Source organism: Arvicola amphibius, chromosome X (genome assembly GCF_903992535.2).
Source record: "Arvicola amphibius chromosome X, mArvAmp1.2, whole genome shotgun sequence".
Classification (NCBI taxonomy): Eukaryota; Metazoa; Chordata; class Mammalia; order Rodentia; family Cricetidae; genus Arvicola; species Arvicola amphibius.
Genome location: NC_052065.1, coordinates 137088468 through 137112715, shown reverse-complemented (window position 1 = coordinate 137112715; position 24248 = coordinate 137088468). Strand labels below are relative to the sequence as shown.

General features: G+C 37.1%; 1 protein-coding gene across 4 annotated transcripts in view; it reads left to right on the top strand.

Moving 5' to 3' along the window:
* Nucleotides 1-24248, top strand: part of F8 (coagulation factor VIII) — a 159820-nt gene that overhangs the window by 54819 nt on the left and 80753 nt on the right. For all 4 annotated transcript variants that reach the window (XM_038316790.1, XM_038316788.1, XM_038316787.1 and 1 more), the window contains 4 exons: nt 51-265; nt 2298-2448; nt 8053-8262; nt 20267-23246. In XM_038316790.1, the coding sequence (XP_038172718.1) occupies nt 51-265; nt 2298-2448; nt 8053-8262; nt 20267-23246 (3556 nt within the window). The remainder of the gene's footprint in view (nt 1-50; nt 266-2297; nt 2449-8052; nt 8263-20266; nt 23247-24248) is intronic.

Here is a 24248-nt window from a genome sequence, read left to right as displayed (position 1 = left end):
ATGTAGCTCATTATACTCAATTAATCTATTTCTGCTTTGGGTGTGGGTAGGTATCAAGAATGTGAAAGATTTTCCAATTCGTCCAGGAGAGATATTCAAGTATAAATGGACAGTTACTGTAGAAGATGGACCAACTAAATCAGATCCACGGTGCCTGACCCGCTATTATTCAAGTTTCATTAACCCTGAGAGAGATCTAGCTTCAGGACTCATTGGCCCTCTTCTCATCTGCTACAAAGAATCTGTAGATCAAAGAGGAAACCAGGTGAGATCTTTCCTTACCAAGTATTAAGTTTGAAACTAAAAGTGGAATAAAATGCCTATGAACTTACAGATATTTCTTATACTCTTTTAATATAGGTACCTCTATAACCTGTAGAAAATATAATCCAATAAAACTGATTAAACTGAGTTCTACTTAGCTTTTATTAAATTTGAGTTTTCTAAGAAACTTGCCTTCTGGATAAACAGAAAAGCCAGGGCCATAGATTCTTTCTATAATACTCAGTCCCAATCTGGGGTTTTGCTTTCCCCCAAGGTTCTTGCCCATTTTTACCTGTCCAATTGCCACCTACATTTAAATGACTAATTTTATTTGAGACAGAGTTCCAGGTGTCCCAGGCTGGTTTTGAAATCCTTACATAGTTGTATATGGTCGTTGACTTCTGGTCCTCCTAAATATACATTGTGAATAATGGATTTATAGGTATGTGTCAGTTTATGCCCAGTTTATACAGTACTGGATTTCAGACCTATGACTTTGTGCATGCTAAGCAAACTGAAATACATCTACCAACTAAAATACTTCACAGACCAATATAATTTTTTAAACCTACAAATTTATATCTGCAGCCCATGTTTCTTTCCTGGACATCTCATTATGAATTAATCAAAAACACCTTAAAATTAGCCTTGTAGGTGATACATGCCTCCAGTCTCAGTACAGGGAGACTGAGTTAGGTGAATTTTGAGTTTAAGGCCAGCTTGGAATACATAGGAATTTCTAGGCCAGCTTCTCCCATGAGGATAAACTCTGTGAGAAAACAAAAGCAATACATATGTAGCATCTACAACACTATGTGACATTTAGTAATGGGCCAATATTTTTTAGGAAAATATAAAATTATTTTGATTATGGTTAGAATTTAGACTATTTCTGCTGCTTTAGAAAATTATCTGAGCTGGGCAGTGGTGGCATATACCTTTAATCCCAACACTTAAGAGGTGGATTTCTGAGAGTTTGAGGCCAGCCTGGTCTACAGAGTGAGTTCCAGGAAGCCGAGACTGTTATACAGAGAAGCCCTGTCTCAAAAAAACAAACAAACAAACAAACAAAAAAGAAAATTGTCTCAGTAAGAAAAACTTAGTTCTTTTACAAAATCTCATTTCTTGACTCCAGAAGAACTCATTGCTATATTTTGAGGCTTGACTGTGCGCTTATTTAGGCTGTTTAGGAAACACAAATCCCTACTAATTGGAAGGGATTTTATAGGTTTAATGAGCAAAGGACTTGAATACAGGTATAACATATGGTATACAAATTCAGAGTAGTGGGACTTTGAACTTAATATTTGGATACGACCAAATATCTTTCCTGAGAATGTTTCCTAATTATACTTTTCCTACAAGCTTTTGGAAGGTGACTGAAATATATATTCTCCAATTTCCTCTTCAGAATTTTAACTTTTCAACTATAGGTTATACAAAATGAAATTTACACATATGAGGTTTAGATATTAAATTTTATACTCAATTAGCAGGTTACTAACTCATGAATTTGGCTTACTATACAAAGTACTATTCTAAGATACTGGGTTCTTTAGAACAAAATCTTCATGGTATTAGTATTATTCAGTGTTCGCCCTATCATATCTAAATTCCCTTCTGTATTTTTAGTTTACTATAATCTGGTACCTTATGTAAAGCTAGTTATAAGATAGAAACTTAGAAATGGTATTGATTTTATTTGACTTGGATGACTTATCTTTAAGATCTATATTTCTCTACATTAAACATGAAAAATTGAGGCTATAAACTGTACCAGTATATGATCTTGGGTCCAGGAAGAATGAAATTTACTACATCCAACTACCTTCCTGCCTCGAAGTTACATTAGTTCTAAACATATACTCATCACTCAAAATGCTCATCTCTGTTCCAAGACATGCCATAATAGTGACTGTTCAGAGGAAGTGAATTGAACCAAAGGATTAGTATATGCCTCCATCCTGGTTGCTAGCTCCTACTCACAATATGAGTGGCATTTCCTTCTCCCTTTTAATATATGTTATTAACAGATGATGTCAGACAAGAGAAATGTTATCCTGTTTTCTCTATTTGATGAGAACCAAAGCTGGTACCTCACAGAGAACATGCAACGCTTCCTCCCCAATGCATCTGATACACAGCCCCAGGACCCTGAGTTCCAGACCTCCAACATCATGCACAGTGAGTAAAGAATCACTTGTAGCTGGGTGGTGGTGGCACATGCCTCTAATCCCATCACTCAGTAGGCAGATCTCTGTGAGTTCAAGACCAGGCTGGTCTACGGCCAGGCTGGTCTACAGAGTGAGTTCCAGGACAGCTAGGGCGGTTACATAGAGAAATCCTTTCTCAAATAAACAAATAAAAAAGAATCATCTGTATTTAATGCACATCTGGCAAAGGGAAATTGATGGCCTCAACTGATGTCTAGATAATATGTGTTATGTATATACTATAAATAAATATGTAATTGTGACTTATACAATGCATATTTTAAAAACCTACCAACGACTTTTCCTTTCAATGTTTATTTGGCTGCCCTGTCCTTTTAATTTGTATTTTATCTCCTATATTATTCCTTTTTGCCAACCATTCCATACCAAGATAACTCATTTCAGAATATTTTCTTATTATTATATAACCATATGCTACATACATAGTAGCCTTTCTAAAATGTTAGATTTATCTCCTCATTGTCTAAGATCAAAGTGTCAGAAGACTTAGTTTCTTCTTCAATCTGTCTTTAGCTTTTAGATCTTGCTTGACCTGTATGTACTCTTGCATGATCTTCTCTTTGTACCTGTCTGTAGACCGAGTTTCTGTCCCACTTGGTCCTGCAGTCACTCAGTCCCAAAGAAACACATAGAGGCTTATACTAATTATAAACTGTTTGGCCTATTAGCTCAGGCTTATTACTAACTAGTCCTTGCAATGTAAATTAACCCATAATTCTTGTCTATGTTTAGCCACATGGCTTGGTACCTTTTCTCATTAAGGTATTCTCATCTTGCTTGCTCTGCATCTGCCTGGTGACTGCCTTTTTGCCTTTCCTCTTCCCAGAATTCTCCTAGTCTGGTTGCCCTGCCTATACTTCCTGCCTGGCTCCTGGCCAACAGCGTTTTATTAAACCAATACGAGTGACAATCTTTACAGTGTACAAGAGCATTATCCCACAGCACCTGTCTTTCTATAAAGAATTTAGGATCTGCGGCTGGAGAGATGGCTCAGAGGTTAAGAGCACTGGCTGCTCTTCTAGAGGTTCTGAGTTCAATTCCCAGCAACCACAAGGTGACTCACAACCACCTATAATGAGATTTGGTGTCATCTTCTGGTCTGCAGGCATACATGCAGGCAGAACACTGTATATATAATAAATAAATAAATCTTAAAATAAAATTTAAAAAAAGAATTTAGGATCTATACTAATAACCTTATTTTAACTAATTTTCTCCTTAAAGACCCATTTCCAAATACAGCCACATTTGGAAGTATTGGAGTTTTGAGCATCAACAAGAACACTTGGGGAACACAATTCAGTATATAAATTATTTATATGTATTGTTTATTTATAAACACAGATCTAGTAAACATAGTAAACATAGTAAAATCTAGTAAACATAGCCAAAACATAGTAAAAGTTTAATCTTACTATAGTACTAGGAAAGGATTCTATCAGTAAGAGAGATAACATGACATGCCTATCAAACTGCAAAACTAGGAGACCATTATTGCTAGTGGGTATGGATAAAAGGGGACTCTCATACAGTACTAGTAGAAAATACTAATAGTTCTTTTGAAGACTACCTCATGTATTAAAATTTTAAATATATGCTTTTGAAATCTTGATTCTCACTTGGATGGAATAAGCACATATCACCCTGTCTATTTCATATAATGTAACTAAAATACCTAACCAAATCATGGAAAAGCTTCCTAAGAACAGAACCTTGAAAAGTTATGTTGTAAGTTATACTTACCTTCCAGGATGTGCCTTCTATCAGAATTCTATGCCCCTTAGCTCATAGTATTGGTCCTCAGCTTCAAGTCAACCTAAGCCTCATATTTAATTTGAATTTCTGGTAATAGTTGCCTATTATATTCTCAAGCCATAGTACTTTATTCTCCCTTCTTCTAAAACTTCTGGTGTTTATAATCCCTTTAATTGCATTTATATGTTTTTATATACTCAAAGACATGGGTTATTTTATAAAGAATAAATATACAATTTGCAATTAAAAAAAGAATCTGATTCATAATATTTAACTCAAATAACACATATTTTTTCTTCCTCTTCATTCTAAGGTGGTCATGATTTTGTTGTTGATTTTCCCCACCTGACAGAATATTGCATTTTATTGTTTCCTTAGTGTAGTATAAACTAGGTGTCTATGATTTTATTTTTCTATCCATCACTTCTCCATTTCCTACTATAGCTTATTTCAAATACTAGGGTAAGCACCTGTCTGGACAGTGAAAGTATATTATTTTAATAGAGACAATATTTAAAGTAAGAGAGAGATTGTTACTTAGAATCTTAAAAAAGTGAAACAGGTATATTAGTCAGGGTTCTCTGGAGTAGCAGAACATATATATATATCCATCTTTGGGAGCTGTGAAGAAATATAATTGTGTGGTTTCATACTCCTACTGTATATTGTTATAACATCTTTAGCAGGTTAATGTAGTAGTAACATTCCCCCACTGCCAGTTGTACATAGTTCACAAGGACCTTTATTAATCCACGTGAAAGCTACTTTTTCTAGTGATGTGAAATGTATTTTCCAAATATTTCTCCAAATTTCAATTTTTTTTAGATTCTGTGTAGCCATCTCTCTCTTGCTTTAAACATTGTCTCTATTAAAATAATATACTTTCAATGCCCAGACAGGTATTTCTTACCCTAGTGTTTGAAACAAGCTGTAGTAGGCAATGGAGAAGCGATGGATAGAAAAATAAAATCATAGATATCTAGTTTATATTACACTAAGGAAATAATAAAATGCAATGGACAGCTGTATTTTTCATAATCATTTACCACTAGTTCATTATTTTACTTATTTTCTGAGATACTGCCCTTTTCATATATATTTAATTTCTACTGATATCTATGTCAATTTCTGAACTCTATATTTAATTTGATATATTTGCTTACATTAATAATGCATTTAAGGGAGATGGAGAGATGGTATTCTAGTTTTATATTGTGTCTATGATAAAACAATCTGACCAAAAGAAATTTGGAGAGGAAAGGGTTTATTTGGCTTACACTTCCAGGCCATAGTCCACCACTGATGGAAGTAAAGGCAGGAACCTGGAGACAGAAATCATGGAGTGAGGAATGATTAAAAACTCAGGGAGAGAAATTGGGGATCAACCTGAAGATTTGAAAAGCAAAACAGCCAGCTACTGGCTCTTACCTCGACTCAGTCTGAAATGATGATCCTGCCTCCAGGAAACTCAGAATGAGACTGAGAGCTGTCTCCTCTAATTTTATAATCCTCTCTAGGGCTGTGACTAAAGGTGTGATTAATGGGATTAAAGACATGCACCGCCTAGTTTCTATGGCAAACTAGTGTGTCTACTGGGATTAAAGGTGTGTATCAGCGCTGCCTGCTCTGTAAGGCTGATCAGTGGGGCTGTTTTACTCTCTGATCTTCAGGAAAGCTTTATTTATTAAAATACAAATAGAGTGCCACTACAATAGAGGGACATTGGTTGCTGACTCCCTCCCTGACTCATGCATAGCTAGCTTTTTATATCTCCTATGATGACCTGCTTGAGGAATCACACTGTCTACAGTGGAATGACCGTCCTACATAAATTAATAACCAAAACAATTCCTCCCAGATGTATCCACCATACTAGCCAGGGTTCTCTAAGAGAACAGAATTTATTGAGTGAACCTATAAATAGAAAGGGGATTTATTAGAATGGCTTACAGGCTGTGGTCCAGCTAATCCAACAATGACTGTCTACCAAGGGAAGGTCCAAGAATCTGGTAGTTGTTCGGTCCATAAGGTTAGAACTCTCATCTTATCTTTTATAGAAGGATTAATAAAAACTTAGAGACTGTTATCGGGGTTCAACCTGAAGATCCAAAAAGCAAAGCAGCCAGCCACTGGCTCTTACCTCAACTTCACTCTGAAATGGTGATCCTTCTTCCAATAATCTCAGAATGAGACTGAGACTGAGAGCTTTCTCTCTCATTTTATAATCCTCTCTAGCTTTGTGATTAAAGGCATACACCCCTGGGATTAAAGAAAGGCATGCACTGCCCAGTTTCTATGGCAAGTAGTGTGGCTACTGGGATTAAAGGTATGTGTTACCACTGCCTGGTTTGTAAGGCTGACCAGTGGGGCTGTTTTACTCTCTGATCTTCAGGCAAGATTTATTTATTAAAAGATGATTGAAATGCCACTACAGCCTTCAGTATACACCAGAATCCCAAAGAGGTAGGCTCTAATAGCAGTGAAGAAATGGACTTGCCAAGGAGGCAAAGAAAGAGGGCTTCCTTTTTCTATTTCCTTTATATAGGCCAACAGCAGAAGGTGTGACCCAGATTAAAGGTAGATCTTCACATTTCAAAAGCTACAGATTAAAGGTTTATCTTCTCATCTCAGAAGATCTGAGCTAAAAGTGGGTCTTCCCACTTCAAATAATTTAAGAAAATTTTTTCACAGGTGAACCCAGCCACTTGGGTTTTAGTGTAGTCAAGTTGACAACCAAGAATAGCCATCATGCTCACAAACCAACCTGATCTAGGCAATTCCTCAGTTGAAGATTCTCTTTTTGGATGACTATACACATTGTCAGGTTGACAATTAAAGCTAACAAGAACAATTGCTCAGCAGTTAAGATGATGTTCTGCTTTCAGAGGACCTGAGAGTTTAGTTCCAGCATCCCATTTGGACAGCTCACAACTGCCTGTAATTCTAGCTCCAGGGGATCTGACATCCTCTTCAGGCAGCTGCACTCATGTACACTGCACATACACACATCCCACACAAACATACTTAAAAATAAAAATCTTTAAAAGTGATAAATTTCAATTTTATTTTGTGTGCATATGTGTATGAGAGAAAAGAAAGAGAGAAAGAATAGAGATGGAGAATGAATGTGTGCTGGCATGAGGATTGCACAGTACATTTGTGGAGATATGAGAATAATTCTCTAGAGTTGGCTCTTTACTCATAGTTATTATTTTCCACTTGAGAATAGGTTGGAGACATCATGCACAATTGTTTTTAATAACTTATCATGTATTTCATTTGAATAAAGATGTGTGTTGTCTTAAGCAATATCATGAAATTCTGAACACTTCACAGTGATACAATATATAGTGGTGTCTATATTCTAGTTGTGTCTGCCACTGCATTTTCTCCATGTGGTACAGATATTTAGAACAAGTATTTAGTCTTTTGTTTCTTTGAATCTGAAGCATTATACAATGCTAACACTGATCATTTGTTTGGGGTTTATCTATATAAGTTACTCTTTTTTCCATTGCAACTAATAATTTATAGGAAAAATGCTTCAAGATTTTACAAATACATTGTCCCTCATCCAACTTCCCAAAGTGTATATCCAAATCTCTCTTTATATGTCTCCTTACTTTAAGATTGGAATTGGGTGATTAAATATTAATAGTCTACCTGATTTATAACTGTTCTCTGTGGTAAGCTATTGAGCATAATATATGATAATTTTCTAATTGTATCTGAACAATCATAATCCAAAATAATAAATTCATGATACAACTGAATCCCTTGTTGTACATTGCTTTTGTAGGCATCAATGGCTATGTTTTTGGTAGCTTGCAGTTGAAAGTTTGTTTGCATGAGGTGGCCTACTGGTACATTCTCAGTGTTGGAGCACAGACAGACTTCTTATCAATCTTCTTCTCTGGATATACCTTCAAACACAAAACAGTCTATGAAGATACACTTACCCTGTTCCCATTCTCAGGAGAAACTGTCTTTATGTCGATGGAAAACCCAGGTCAGCTATTTATATTATCATTTCAGTAACAACTGTGAGTGTTTCATTGTTTGTTTGCCTGGTATCTTGTATTTAGACAGACAGTAAATATTTCAAGTGAATTTGATATGTGGCTTTGGTAATAGGAAAGTATTTTAATGAGGAACAAAGAGCATAGAATTTGATTGAGATATAAATAATAAAGATATAAATACAACATGAACATAAATATTTCTTCTACATTTTACTAGTATGTTTATAAATAATTCTGCCATTTGTACCTTTGTATATAATCTTTATGTATAATACATTCAAAGGTATGTTTCATATAATTTTTTAAATATTTATTAAGGATATACTGTATGCCAAGCACTATAATCATTGGTAATGTATGACAGTGCTAGCTCAGTATTGTTGCTCAGTGTTACAGTGCTTACCTGCTATATGTACATTTCTGTGTTCAATTTTTATAATTTATTTATTTTTATTTTCTGTGCATTGGTATTTTGCCTAAATGTTTGTCTATGTGAGGGTGCTCTATCCACTGGAACTGTAGGTATAGACAGTTGCGAGCTGCAATATGGGTGCTGAGAATTGAACATGGGTTCTCTGGAAACACAGCCAGTCCTCATAACTGCTGAGCCATCTCTCCAGTCCCCTGAACTCAATTCTCAACATAGAGAAACAAAGAAATGCAGCAAAGCATTTCCCATAAAAAATAAAAAAGACTTCTTTATCTGACATGATTCATAATTTTAAGTATGTTTGCTAAATGGTACCAGTGGGCCCTAGCTTGCCAATAATTTCTAAACCTTAACTTAGTTGTAGTGATGAGGCGGGCAGGCCTACTTTTCTTTCCGCCCTGCTCCCGCAAGGCTAGCTTAGCCCCAGAATAATTACACACAAACTGTATTCATTTAAACACTGCCTGGCCCATTAGTTCCAGCCTCTTATTGGCTAATTCTCACATCTTGATTAATCCATTTCTAATAATCTGTGTAGCATCATGAAGTGGTGTCTTACCGGGAAAGATTAAGCATGTCTGACCTGGCAGCTGGCTCCATGGTGACTGACCCAGAGAGGAGAGGCATGGCAACTGCCTCACTTCCCTCTTCCTCCCAGCATTCTGTTCTGTGTACTCCACCCACCTAAGGGCTGGCCTATCAAATGGCCAAGGCAGTTTCTTTATTAACCAATGAAATCAATACAAAACAGAAGACCCTCCCACATCACTTAGTAGATCTTTCTGTACCAATCATGAAGTTGGCTGATTATTTTGTTCCTGAAGTACAGTTTTCTTCTGGCTTCCAAGAAATCACTACCTTTGATTCTCCTCATTTACTGATACTTTTGCAGGCTGCCTATTATAATTTGCCCATCTTCAAGAATTTTTCCTTATTTTGATTTTCAGTAGTTTAAATATTATGTTTGTATGCTTGGAAAGAGAGAGAGATTAGATAGGAAAGAGAAAGGTAGTATATTTTGTGTGGTGCTCTCTTACATCATTTATATAATTTGGTGTCTCATCAATTTTAAGAAATATTTGTCTATAGACAGATACTGCACTTTCATTTCCCAGCTGACCAGACCCAAATAATCACACAAATAACTTTGCCAATGGCTCAGGTGTATTCCTAGATAGCTCTTACATCTTAAATTAATATATTTCTATTAATCTATGTATCACCTCGAGGCTGTGGCCTACCAGTATGTTCTGGCATCTTTCTCCTTCAGCAGCTCCAAGGTCTTTCCTTGACTCCTCTCTCTCTCTCTCTCTCTCTCTCTCTCTCTCTCTCTCTCTCTCTCTCTCTCTCTCTCTCTCTCTCTTTCTCTCTCTCTCCAGACTTCCCACCTGGCTTTACTCTGCTAAGTTATTGGCCAAAACATCTTTATTCATCAACCAATAAAAACAACACATATACAGAAGGACATCCCACATCATCTGTCCTTTTCTGTCTAATTAAAAAGGAAGGCTTTAACTTTAACATAGTAAAATTACATATATAAAACATTTATCAAGCAAGAATTATAGTTATAATAGTCCATTTATATTTGTCAAATTAAGAAAACACTCTATCATTTATCCTTTCTAAGTCTAAAGTTTTATATCTGATTTCTCTTTTATAATAAGTAAGAAAAACTATTATAAGTGTCTAGTCTTCAACTCCATCAAAGACCCCAGAAGGATATAATATTACCTATGTAAACAGTAAGTGCATTGTAAGTAACCTCCAAAACTCTAGAAATTACAGAGACATCTCTATATCTGGACAGTCACTCAAGGTTCTTCAGTAACATCAGGGTATCCATCTTTAGCTTATAGGCCCATAACATCCAGCAGACTTTGCAGTGAAGCAGGAAATTTGAAGATCTGTTTTGCCTTGTATTGGCAAAGTTCATCAGTTACTCTCTTCTGTATTCTTCAGACTGTCTGACAGTTTCCTCTGTGAAGCAGAAACCCTGAAGGATCATCCTGTCCTTTGGAAAGTTCAGTAGTCAGTTTTGTATGGGTCCTGTATGTCCAGTTCATACAGCATAATAATCAAGTAGTCCAGGCAAGAGCAGTTTCTTGCCCAAATGGCTAGCCTTATCACATTGAAGGCGAATTCCATAACGAGTTTCTTCAATGCCCATCAATCAACCTCTCTGAAGTAATTGATGATGCCAAAAGTAGATATATCTCATTGTTGAGAAGACTCTACTTTCTTAAAACATTTTAAATGCCATATTCTGAAGGTGTTTGATGTGTTGAAGATTATCTAACTGAAATATATCCCTGTATATCTAGAAAACCTAAAAGTTTGAGTATCTAGTCATCTTTATTTTTTAATATACATTATATTTTTAAATGAGCTATATAAACATACCTTAAACAAGAGTAGAAATATATGTATAACAAAATTGACCTTAAATTTGTAACAATAAGCCAAAGTCCATACCTATGTAAAGTATTCATTTCTATATCATATCAATTCTTTTTTTTAAAGAAAGACCTTGACTGTGGCCATTAACCATTTATAATCAACACCTGTTAAATGAAAAAGAAAACATTTATAAACAGTATTTGGGAATTTGAGCATAGCTTTTTAGATGATTTTCTGCTGTTTGTGGGTGCTGTTAATCAGTTCTTTTGTGGGGTATCCTGTGTGGTTGATTCATCTCAGCCAACAGTCCTGAAGCTATCATGGATGTTGGACCACCTGGGGCATTGTTTCAGTGGGTCTCATTTGATCAAACCATATTAGTTGGTAAGAGTCTACAGCTTTCTGTCCTCTGTGGGAAAAAAAAGCAGAACCTCTTTTCCAAAGTAACATGTCCTTAGACTTAAATTTTGAAGTCAACATGCCTTTAAAATATATATTTGGTTTAGCTTAACAGCCCATACAATGAAATATCTCTCTGTACTTAGCTCATTCACAGTTTAAAAAAAATTCAAAGAAAACACAATAATATACATAATCTAGACTCTTTGTATATTTTTATCTTTACATGGCCTTTTTTACTCAATTTTTAATTTTTAAAATTTTTTTTGAGACAGGACTTCCCTGTGTATCTTTGGCTGTCATAGATCTCATTCTATAGACCAGGCTAGCCTTGAACTCAGAGATCTGCCTGCCTCTGCCTCCCAAGTGCTAGGATTAAAGGCATGCACCACCATGCCTGACTACCCTATTTCTTTTTTTAAGGACTTTCTCTATCCCTTTTCTTTTTTCCCAAGCCTATGTATATTTTTAAATATATTGTAAACTGTTGAGAAGTTTTTGTTTTTGTTTTTAATTTGAATCTGCCTTTACTGTATATCTCTATCTTTTGTTGAACTCATGAAGCTTTGATCTGTTAAACAGCATTCTAGAATTAAGGTTGCAGCTTTGGCTATTGACTCTGTCCCATTCCTTAACTTCTGAAGAGTCTAGCTTCATGGTAGAGGTACTGGCGAGAGCCATGTTTATTGCCATAACTCTGTGGAGTTTTAAGGTCCATGTCATCACCACGAAGCCTGCCTGACTGCTCATAAACACCATTTAAGTGTTCAGTGGCAGAGCCTCTTAAAAGAGCTGTAAATGCTGAGTTGGCTCCTTTTAAATGAGCCACACATTTCCTTGCCTCTAGCTTACCCACCAGAGACAATGCTGATACCAAGAAGCCTTGCTTGACTCTGTTCTTTTTTTTGTTCAGAATCCATTTTTAAAAAGCTTTGTCAGATTTTATGTGAAATTTTTTGTCCCGTATTGGGCGTTATTGGTAGACAGAGACTGCACTTTCATTTCCTGGCTAACTAGACCCAAATAATCACACAGAAACATAATTACAATACTGTTTGGCCAATGGCTTAGGCAGAGTAAATCCAGGTGGGAAATCTGAGCAGAGATATAATAGAGAGAGTAGGTGGAGTCACGGAGGTACCAAGTAGCTGCTGAAGGAGAAAGACATCAGTAATGTTTTACTCTGCTAAGTCATTGGCCAAAACATCTTTATTCATCAGCCAATAAAACCAACATATATATAAAAGAACATCCCACATCACTTTATCTATTTAAGTACTTATTCTGATCCTCTTCACATGTAATGTTGTTTTTGTTTGTTCTATTGGGTATTTTTTTTACTGTTTTCCCTCCTAGTTTTCCAGTTTTGTTAACTTCTAGAATTCATTTTAATTTCTTTCTTTTTTAATTTTTTCCATTCAAAAATTTACAGTTCCTCCCCTCCTCCCATTCCCCTCCCGCTCCCCCACATGCCCTCCTCCCTCACCCTCACTGCTTGAGAGAGGGCAGGGAACCCTGCCCTGTGGGAAGTCCAAGGCCCTCCCTACTACATCCAGGCCTAGGAAAGCTGTGCAACCAAATAGACTAGGGTCCCAAAAAGCCAGTACATATAGTAAAAACAAGTCCCAGTGCCTTTATCAATGGCTTCTCAGTCAGCCCCCTTTGCCAGCCACAATCAGAGTCCGGTTTGATCACATGCTCATTCAGTCCCAGTCCAGCTAGATTTGGTGAGCTCCCATTAGAATAGGCTCACTGTCTCAGTGGGTGGGCACACCCCTTGCCCTCCTGACTTCCTTGTTCATCTTCTCCCTCCTTTTTTTCTTCAACTGGACCTTGGGAGCTCAGTCTGTTGCTTTGATGAGGGTCTCTGTCTCTATCTCCATCTGTCTCTGGACAAAGATTCTATGGTGATATTCGAGATAATCATCAGTGTGATAGTGGGGCAAGGCCAGTTCAGGTGCCCTCTCCTCTGCTGCCCAACGACCTAGCTGGGGACATCCCCATGGACACCTGGGATCCCCTCTAGAGCCAAGTCTCTTGCCAACCCTAAAATGGCTTCCTTCCCTCTCCCCCTCTCCCCTTCCCCTGACCCCTCCCCCACCCCAATCCCCAACCCCACTCTCACCCCCATGATCCCAACTTTTGCCCTGCAATCTTGTTTGCTTCCAATTTCCAGGAGGATCTATATATGTTTTTCTTTGAGTTCACCTTGTTACTTGGCTTCTCTAGGCTTGTGAACTATAGGCTCAATGTCCTTTGTTTATGGCTAGAGTCCACTAATGAGTTAGTACATACCATATTCATCTTTTTGGGTCTCACTCAGGATAGTGTTTTATATTTCCATCCATTTGCATGCAAAATTCAAGATGTCATTGTTTTTTACTGCTGAGTATATATATAATATTCTAATGTGTATATATTCCACACTTTCTTTATCCATTCTTCCATGGAGGGGCATCTAGGTTGTTTCCAGGTTCTGTCAGGGATGGTAATGGCCTCCAGAAGTTCCTTTATTGTAAAGGATTGTTTTGGCTATCCTGGGTTTTTTTGTTTTTCCATATAAAGTTGATTATTGTTCTCTCAAGGTCTGTGAAGAATTTTGTTGGGATTTTGATGGGGATTGCATTGAATTTATAGATTGCCTTTGGTAAAATTGCCATTTTTACTATGTTGATCCTATCCATCCAAGAGCATGGGAGATCATTCTATTTTCTGGTGTCCTATTCAGTTTCCTTCTTCAAAGTATTAAAGTTCTCATTGAATAGATCTTTCACTTCATTGGTTAGTGTTACCACATGATACTTTATGCTATTTTGGCTATCATGAAAGGTGAAGTTTCTCTGATTTCTTTCTCTGCTTCTCAATCCTTTGTGTATAGGAGGGCTACTGATTGGTTTTTTTTTGAGTTGATCTTGTATCCTGCCACATTACTGAAGTTATTTATCAGCTGTAGGGGTTCTTTGGTAGAGTTTTTGGGGTCGCTTATGTATACTCTCATATCATCTGCAAATAACGAAAGTCTGACTTCTTTTCCAATTCGAATCCCCTTGATCTCCTTATGTTGTCTTATTACTATTGCCAGAACTTCAAGCACTATATTGAAGAGGTATGGAGAGAGTGGACAGCCTTGTCTTGTTCCTGAATTTAGTGGAATGGCTTTAAGTTTCTCTCCATTTAATTTGATGTTAGCTCCTGGTTTGTTGTATATTGCTTTTATTATATTTAGGTATGATCCTTGTATCCCTAATCTCTCCAAGACATTTATCATAAAGGGGTGTTGAATTTTATCAAATGCTTTTCCAGCATCTAATGAAATGATCATACTTTTTTCTTTCAGTTTATTTATATGATGGATTACATTGATAGATTTTCATATATTGAAGCAGCCCTGCATCTCTGGGATGAAGCCTACTTCATCATAATGGATAATTTTGTTGATGTGTTCTTGGATTTGGTTTGCCAGTATGTTATTGATATTTTTGTGTCGATGTTCATGAGTGAGATTGGTCTCTAATTCTCTTTCTTGGTTGAGTCTTTGTGTGGTTTTGGTATCAGGGTAACTATAGCTTCATAAAAAGAGTTTGGCAATGACTCTTCTGTTTCTATTATGTGAAACACATTAAGGAGTATAGGTATCAGCTCTTCTTGGAAGTTTTAGTAAAATTCTGTATTAAACCCATCTGGTCCTGGGCTTTTTTGGTTTGGACGTTTTTTATGACAGCTTCTATTTCCTCACAATTTATAGGTCTATTTAAGTTGTTCACCTGGGCTTGATTTACTTTTGGTATATGGTATTTATCTAAAAACAAGTCCATTTTCCAACTTTGTGGCATATAGTCTTTTGTAGTATGACCTAATGATTCTCTGAATTTCCTCAGTGTCTGTGGTTATGTCCCCCTTTTCATTTCTGATCTTGTTAATTTGTATGTTCTCTCTCTGCCTTTTGATTAGTTTGGATAGGGGTTTGTCAGTCTTGTTGAATTTCTCAAAGAACCAGCTCTTTGTTTCATTGATTCTTTGTATTATTTTCTGTGTTTCTATTTTGTTGATTTCAGCCCTCAGTTTGATTGTTTCCAGTCTTCTACTCCTCCTGGGTAAGTCTGCTTCTTTTTTTTTCCAGTGCTTTCAGCTGTGCTGTTAAGTCTCTAATGGTGAGCTTTCTCCATTTTTTTTTTTAATGTGGGCACTTAGTGCTATGAACTTTCCTCTTAGCACTGCTTTCATAGTGTCCCATAGGTTTGGGTATGTTGTGTCTTTATTTTCATTGAATTTGAGGAAGACTTTAATTTTTTTCTTTATTTCTTCCCTGACCCAAGGGTGGTTCAGTAGTTGACTGTTCAGTTTCCATGAGTTCCTAGGCTTTCTGGGGGTAGAATTCTTGTTAAATTCTAACTTTATTCCATGATGATCTGATAAGACACAGCTGGTTACTAAATTTTTTTGTATCTGTGTGATGGAGGAAGGTCTTCTATCAATCTGTTGATTTCATTGGTTAATTAATAAAGGAACTGCTTGGCCTGATAGGTCAGAACATAGGTGGGTGGAATAGACAGAACAGAATGCTGGGAAAAAGGGAAGTTAGTCAATCGCTATGCCTCTCCTCTCTGAGACAGATGCAATGAAGCTCTGACCCAAGATGGACATAGGCCAGAATCTTCCCGGTAGGCCACCTCTCATGGTGTTACACAGATTACTAAATATGGTTTAATCAAAGATGTGAGAATTAGCTAATAAGAGGCTGAAACTAATGGGCCAGGCAGTGTTTAAATGAATACAGTTTGTGTGTTGTTATTTTGGGGCATAAGCTAGCCGGTGGCCGGGAGCTGGGCGGGACGAAAAGCAGGCCTGCCTGCAGCTCCTTCTACAGAATGGCGGGCAGGATGAAAAGCAGGCCTGCTCGTCACATCACTACATCTGTGAAAGTTTGTTTTGTTACCGAGTATGTGATCAGTTTTCAAGAAGGTTCCATGAGATGCTGAGAAGTAGGTATATATTTCCCTATTTGGATGGAATGTTCTATAGATGTCTGTTAATTCCATTTGATTCATTACCTCTGTTAGTTCTCTTATTTCTCTGTTAGGTTTCTGTCTGGTTGACCTGTCCTTTGGTGAGAGTGGAGTGTTGAAGTCTCCTACTATTAGTGTGTGGGGTTTGATATGTGATTTGAGTTCTAGTAATGTTTCTTTTACATATGTGGGTGCTTTTATATTAGGGGCATAGATATTCAGAATTGAGACTTCATCCTGATGAATTGTTCCTGTTATGAGTATAAAATGTCTCTCTCCATCTCTTCTGATTGATTTTAGTTTGAAGTCAATTTTGTTAGATATTAGTGTAGCCACACCTGCTTGTTTTTTTGGTCCGTTTGATTGAAAAACCTTTTCCCAACCCTTTACTCTGAGTAAATGTCTGTCTTTGTGGTTGAGGTGTGTTTCTTGTAAACAGCAGAATGTTGGATCCTGATTTCATATCCATTCTCTTAACCTGTGCCTTTTTATAGGTGAATTCAGTCCATTTATATTAAGTCATAATAATGACCAGTGTTTTTTAACTCCAGTTTGTTTTTTTATTTGTTTGTTTGTTTTTGGTGGTAGAGTTTGTGTGTTTCCCTTCTTTGAGTTGTGTTGGTGGAGGGTTATCAGATATTTGTGTTATTGTGGGTGTTGTTGGGTTCCCTGGGTTGTGATTTTCCTTCTAGTTCTTTCTGTAAGGCTGGGTTTGTGGCTACATATTGTTTAAATTTGCTTTTATCCTGGAATATTTTGTTTTCTCCATTGATGGTGAAAGAAAGCTTGTCTGGGTATAGTAGTCTGGGCTTGTATCCATGGTCTCTCAGTTTCTGCAGCACCTCTATCCAAGACCTTCTGGCTTTCATGGTTTCTATAGAGAAGTCAGGTGTAATTCTGATAGGTTTCCGTTTATATGTTACTTGACCTTTTTCCTTTGAAGCTCTTAATATTCTTTCTTTATTCTATATGTTTTTTTGTTTTGATTATTATATGGCAAGGGGATTTTTTTTGATCCAGTCTATTTGGTGTTCTATAAGCTTCTTGTACCTTCCATAGGAATATCCTTCTTTAGGTTGGGAAAGTTTTCTTCTATAATTTTGTTGAATATATTTTCTAAGCCTTTGTGCTATAATTCTTCTCCTTCTTCTATCCCTATTATTCTTAGGTTTGGTCTTTTCATGGTGTCCCAGATTTCCTGGATGTTTTGTGACAAGATTTTGTTGGATTTGCTGTTTTCTTTGATCAGTGCGTTTATTTCCTCTATAGTATCTTCAGCATCTGAGATCCTTTCTTCTATCTCTTGTATTCTGTTGGTTATACTTGTCTCTGTAGTTTCTGTTCATTTACCCAGATTTTCCATATCCTGCCATCTCTCAATTTGTTTTTTCTTCATTGCCTCCGTTTCAGTTTTCAGGTCTTGAACTGTTTCCCTTACCTGTTTGATTGCTTTTTCTTGGTTTTCTTCGGTATCATTAAGGGATTCATTCATTTTTTTCTAACTTTTCTTCATCTTATTTCTTTAAAAGGGTTTTTCACATCTTGTTTAATGGTCTCTAACATTTTTATAATGTTACATCTTAAGTCTATTTCTTCTACTTCCTCTGGATTAGGGTGTTCAAGTCTTCCTGTTGTATGTTCGCTGGATTCTGGTGTTATCATGTTGTTTTTCAGACTGTTGGAGGAATTCTTGCATTGGCACCTGCCCATCTCTTCCTTCAAATTCTGTAAGGAGAGTCTTGGTGGCTTGGTCCAATCTTTGCTGTGGCTACCTGTGTACTTGGGGGTTTTTCTTGGTCTGCCCTCTCTTAGGTCCCCTAAGCACTGGAGTTGTCTCTCAGATCCTCTCCACCCTGAAGTAGGCCCTCCAGATGGATCTTCTGGTACAGGATCAGGGCCACTTGCTGGCCAGGGGCCACGTAGACAAAAGGGCAGGTTTGCTGGGTGCAGACTCAGAGGAACAAAGTTAAATGCCTGCAGCAGTTGCACTCACCACCTTGTCCCCAGACCCTCAGCCCCGAAGCCGGCTGAGTTGGGGGATCCTATGACCCTGAAGATGGGAAGGGGTACCTGGGTACAAACTGGGATGGGATAAGAAGAGAAAGGCAGTAGCTCAGGAGAGAAGCCCCCGCTGAATGGCCAAAAAGTTTAGGGGATTGGAGGGTGCCTATGCTCCCTTTCCGGGGTGTGCATCTGGCCGGCTGGTCTGGCACACACTCACTTCTCCGATGGCTCTTCTGGTACAGGATCAGGGCCCCTTGCTGGCCAGGGACCTCACAAACCTTTATTTTAATTTCATATAATATTCATTTTGCATCTGGCTTGCAATGTTCTTTTCGGGCCATAGTTATAAAACCATTCTTAGATGAATACACTTACTTAAATAATAAGTTTTCCAGATCTGATAAGGTTTTCCTTCTTAATTCTACCTTGCTTTTTTAGACAGTCTCTCATTGAACTTGGAGTTCATTGATTGACTAGGTGGGATGGCCAATGAACTATAGGGATCTGCTTGTTTCTGCATCCCAACCCTCTGAGATTACAGACATGCAATTTTTTTTACTTGGATTTAGAATACTAATCTAGAGATACTTTGGTTAAGGGTGGGGTGTGTTAATGCCTTCCTTTAATTAAGCATACAGGAGACTGGGTGGGGGCAGATTTCTGAGTTTGAGGCTATCCTGATTTAAATAGTGAGTTTTAGGTCAGTCAGGGCTTACACAGGCCTGGTTTCAAAGTGAGAGAGAAGTAGAAAAGGAAGAGACTATTGTCTTTAGTTAAACTGCATTGCCTGACTTTTGTAATACAGCAATCTTCTTGCATTACAACTACAACTAAATATAAATGAAAAGCAAGGCATGATAACATGCATCCATAATCCCAGTGTTCCTACAGCAAGGTAAGAATCTAAGACAGGAGAATCCTCAGAAGCATACAGGCCATCTAGCCTGGCATATGCAAAAGAAAACAGACAGATCTTATCTTAAACAAAGTGGCGGGCAACACATGTATTGACACCAGAAGTTGACCTCTGACCTACAAACATGCACTATGGCATAGCATGCACAACTGAGCACACACCATAGAGAATGAAAGCACAATGTATTATAGTCTGAATGCCCTCAACTCTGGGATCATTCTTTCTAAACCTGAGGCTGAATTATCATCTTGGGACTTTTCTACACCTCAGAATTAAAACCTTGTTCCTGGTTTCTATAACTGATCAGCACTCCACTATTTTATTGAGAAAAATTCTATAATTACTTCTTGAGAATATCTGCATTAGAAATAGTTAAATGTTACATCATTGAATATTGCAAATGCTTTTTATTATATTTGTTACTTTAATGTGTGCATATGTGTGTGGGCACATATGTCATATTACAGGTGTAAAGGTAAGAGGCCAACTGCAGGACTCAATTCTCTCCTTCTACTATGTGGATTCTAAGAATTGCACTCAGGTCATCAGGCTTGGCAGCAAACATTTTTACCCACTGAACACTCTCAATAGCCCTCAATATCTCTTTCTTGTGATTGATCAGAAACATCCATAGCACAGTAGCAGCAATGCAATAATGACTTTTACTGTCTTTGTTGGATTATTATATATGGAGAGGATTTGACCAAATAACCTATAATATAATTGTCTTGAATAGCATTTCTTCATTTGTCTAGAAATAAGAGAGAACCCCAATACAGAAATTACCTAGAACCTGGGTTATGAGTAACTGCAGTTTTATTTTTTCTCATTTTCAGGTTTATGGGTCTTGGGATGTCATAATTCTGACTTTCGGAAGAGAGGTATGACAGCCTTGCTGAAAGTTTCTAGTTGTGACAAGAGTATTAGTGATTATTATGGAGAAATATATGAAGATATTCCAACACAGTTGGTGAATGACAACATCATTGAGCCCAGAAGCTTTTTCCAAAATTCAAATCATCCTAACACTAGGGAAAAAAAATTCACAGCCACAACAATTCTAGAAAATTATGTAGAGAAGATTAAGCCTCAGTTTGCAGAGACAGCAGAGATATTTAAAGTGCAAAGTGTCTCCTCTAGTGACTTGTTGATGCTTTTGGGACAGAGTCATCCTACTCCACATAGTTTATCCTTATTAGATAACCAAAAAGCCATCTATGAAGCTATTCCTGATGATCATTCACTTGATGCAATAGACAGCAATGAAGACTCTTCTAAAGAGGCCCAAGTCAGGTCAAAACATCATCAAAGTGGGAAAATAGTATTTACTCCTGAGCCAGACTGCCAGTTAAGCTCAAATAAAAGTTTGGAGACAACTATAGATGTAAAGTGGAAGAAATTTGATTTGCAAGTTTCTAGTTTGCAAAATAATCTAATGACCACAACAATTCTGTCAGATAACTGGACAACAATTTCTGAAGAGACAGATTATTCAGAATCTCCAGGTATGCCAGTTCACTTTATTAGTAAATTAAGCACCATTTCATTTGGTAAAAAAACACATCCCTTTATTAGATCTCGTGCACCTCTGAGCATTAGTGAAGGAAATAGTGATTCCAACTTGTTAGATGCAACTTTAATAAATAATCAAGAAAGTTCACTAGGAGATAATATATCATCAATAGAGAATGATAGATTACTCAAAGAGAAGAGATTTTATGGGATTGCTTTGTTAGCCAAAGATAATACTTTATTCAAAGATAATATCTCTTTGATGAAAACAAATGAGACATATAATCATTCAACCACTAATGGAAAAGTTCACATTGACAGCCCAGCATCAATTGAGAATAGTACCGCAGTCTTGCAAGATACTGTATTAAAAATCAATAGTAAAATTCAAGGATTAACACCTTTGATCCATGATGGAGCACTTTCAGGCAAAAATACTACAAATTTGAGACTGAAGCATATGCTAAATAGAAGTGCCTCATCAAAAAATAAAGAAATATTTCTCCAAAAAGATAAAGCTTCTATTACACAGGATAAAGAAAGTACAATCATGCCATTTTTCAAGATGATGTTGCCAGAATCAGCAAATTGGATGAAGCAGACCAATGTAAATAACTCCTTGAACTCTGAGCAAGGGCCTAGTCTAAAGCAATTAGTATATTTAATGTTAGAAAAGTCTGTGAAAAATCAGAATTTCTTGTCAGAGAAGAAGAAAGTGATACTAGAACAGGATGGATTCACAAAGGACACAGGACTCAAGCATAGGGTTTTTTCAAGCAACATGAGTATATTTCTTATCACCTTGCCTAATATACAAGAAAATGATAGGTACAATCAAGAAAAAGATATTCAGGAAGAGATAGAAAAGGAAGCATCAATCGAAGAAAAAGTAATTTTGCCTCAGGTACACATAGCAACTGGTTCTAAAAATTTCCTGAAAGACATTTTCTTTCTAGGCAGTAGGCAAAATATAAGTTTAGATGAAGAGATACCTGCACCAATACTTCAAGACATCAGCTCATTAAACAACTCAACAAATACAGTAGAGATTCAGATGGCCCATTTCTTTAAAAGAAGGGAGAATGAGGAAACAAATTCAGAAGGCTTGGTAAATAAAACTAGAGAAGCAGTAAAGAACTATCCAAACCAGAAGAATATGATTACTCAACGTAGTAAACGAGCTTTGGGACAATTCAGACTCAGTGCCTCAACTCAATGGCCTCAAACTATGAACTATTTGACAAAGAGTATTATTACACAGATAGATCACAGCAAGGAAGGGGAAAAGTCTATTATTCAGTCTCCCTTATTGGATTCTACAATGATTAAAAGCACCACTCAGAAAAATAGTTCTGGATCACACATTATAAAAACTTCAGCATTTCTACCAACAGATCTCAAGAGAATCCCATTTCAAGACAAATTTTTTCATGTTCTAGCATCATCCTACACTTATGAAATTAAGACAAAAAGTTCTAGAGTTCAAAAAAGTAGTCATTTCTTAAAAGAAACCAAGAGAAATAACTCTTCTTTAGCCATCTTACCATGGGAGAGGATCATAAACCAAGGAAAATTTGCCTTCCCAGGGACAAGTAATACAAACTCAGTCACATGTAAGAAACTTGGGGACATTGTTCTCTTGAAACCAGTCTTGCCTGAAGAATCTGACAAAGTTGAATTGCTTCCTCAAATTTCCATTCATGAAAAAGAACTTTTGCCTAAAAAAACTAGCCATGAATTTCCTGGACACCTGGATCTCATGAAAGAGGTCTTTCTTCAGAAAACACAGGAAACAAAGAGACATGTGGAAAGTCTGAAAGGAATAAGAGAGAGCTCTGAAAAGACTCCCTCTAAACTTCTGGGCCACCATACTTTACAGATACCAAAAGATAAGTGGAAATCCAAAGAGAAGTTACCAGAAATTATACCCATTAAGAGAGAGGATACCATTTTGTCTCTGAGCCCTCATGAAAAGAATCATTCAGTAGTGGCAAATGAGAAACAAAATTGTCCCCCAAAAGAAGCCTCTTGGGTAAAGCAAGGTCAGACTCAAAAATTGTGCTCTCAAAGCCCACCAGTCTTGAAACGCCATCAAAGGGAACTTAGTGCTTTTCAGTCAGAACAAGAAGCAACTGATTATGATTCTATCACTGTTGAAACAAATGAGGATTTTGACATTTATGGTGAAGATATAAAGCAGGATCCCCGCAGCTTTCAACAGAAGACACGGCATTATTTTATTGCAGCTGTGGAGCGGCTCTGGGATTATGGAATGAGTACATCTCCCCATGTTCTACAAAACAGGTTTGTATCTATTGGTTTTTTTCTATGCTATTGTGACCTTTGATATTCTAGGTGTTAAAATGATTTTATAAAATGTCATCATTGTCCATCAACCCTATGAGCTGCAAGAGGAATCTTTTAATGAAATCCCTGAAAGTAGAAGTGAAGTGTATGGTAAAGAAGTTGAAGGTATACATAGGAATGTTTTCTAAAATATGGGAAATCCAAAAGAAAAATGAATCAATTGATTTTAAGAGAGCCAAAGGAGGTTGTGCTGGAGAAAAGAAAGCAAAGGCAAATTTAGAGGAAAGGCATAAGAACAATCAGTCAGCAAATATAACAACACCTACTGTATGACAGATACTATTGCAGACACCTGAGTACAGCATAGCAAGAGCTTACCTTCCCTTAGAACAAGAGAGAACAACTAGTAAAAAAACAATTAAGGGAGGACTAGGGCAATGGCTTAGTCAATAAAGTGCATGACATGAAAACGTAAAGACCTAAGTTCAGCAGAGGACTCAAGTTCAGTTTCCAGCACCCGTGTCAGGTGACTAATATCTATAACTTCAGCTCCCAGAGATCTGTTACTCTCTTCTGGTCTCCATGGATGCACACCCTCAAATGCACAGATTTCCATATGCATGCACGCATGTGTACATACATGCATATGCACATAAACACAATTTTCAAAATAATAAAAATAAATCTTAAAAAGAATATGGTAACACATACTTGTAATCCTAGTGCTGGAAATTCAGAAACTAGCAGGCAGATGTCTCGCAGGGGGCCACTGGCCAGCCACCTTGCCTTAATTGATAAGCTCCAGAATCAGTGAGAGACACCCATCTCAAAAAACAATGTGTGTGGCTCCTGAGGAATGACACCCAAGGTTGATCCCCAGCCTTCACAAATGTGCATACATCTAGACACAAATAAAAAAAGAGAAAGAATTGGCCTGGCAGTGGTGGTGCATTCTTTTTGAATCCCAGCACTTGGGAGGTGGAGGCAGGAGGATCTCAT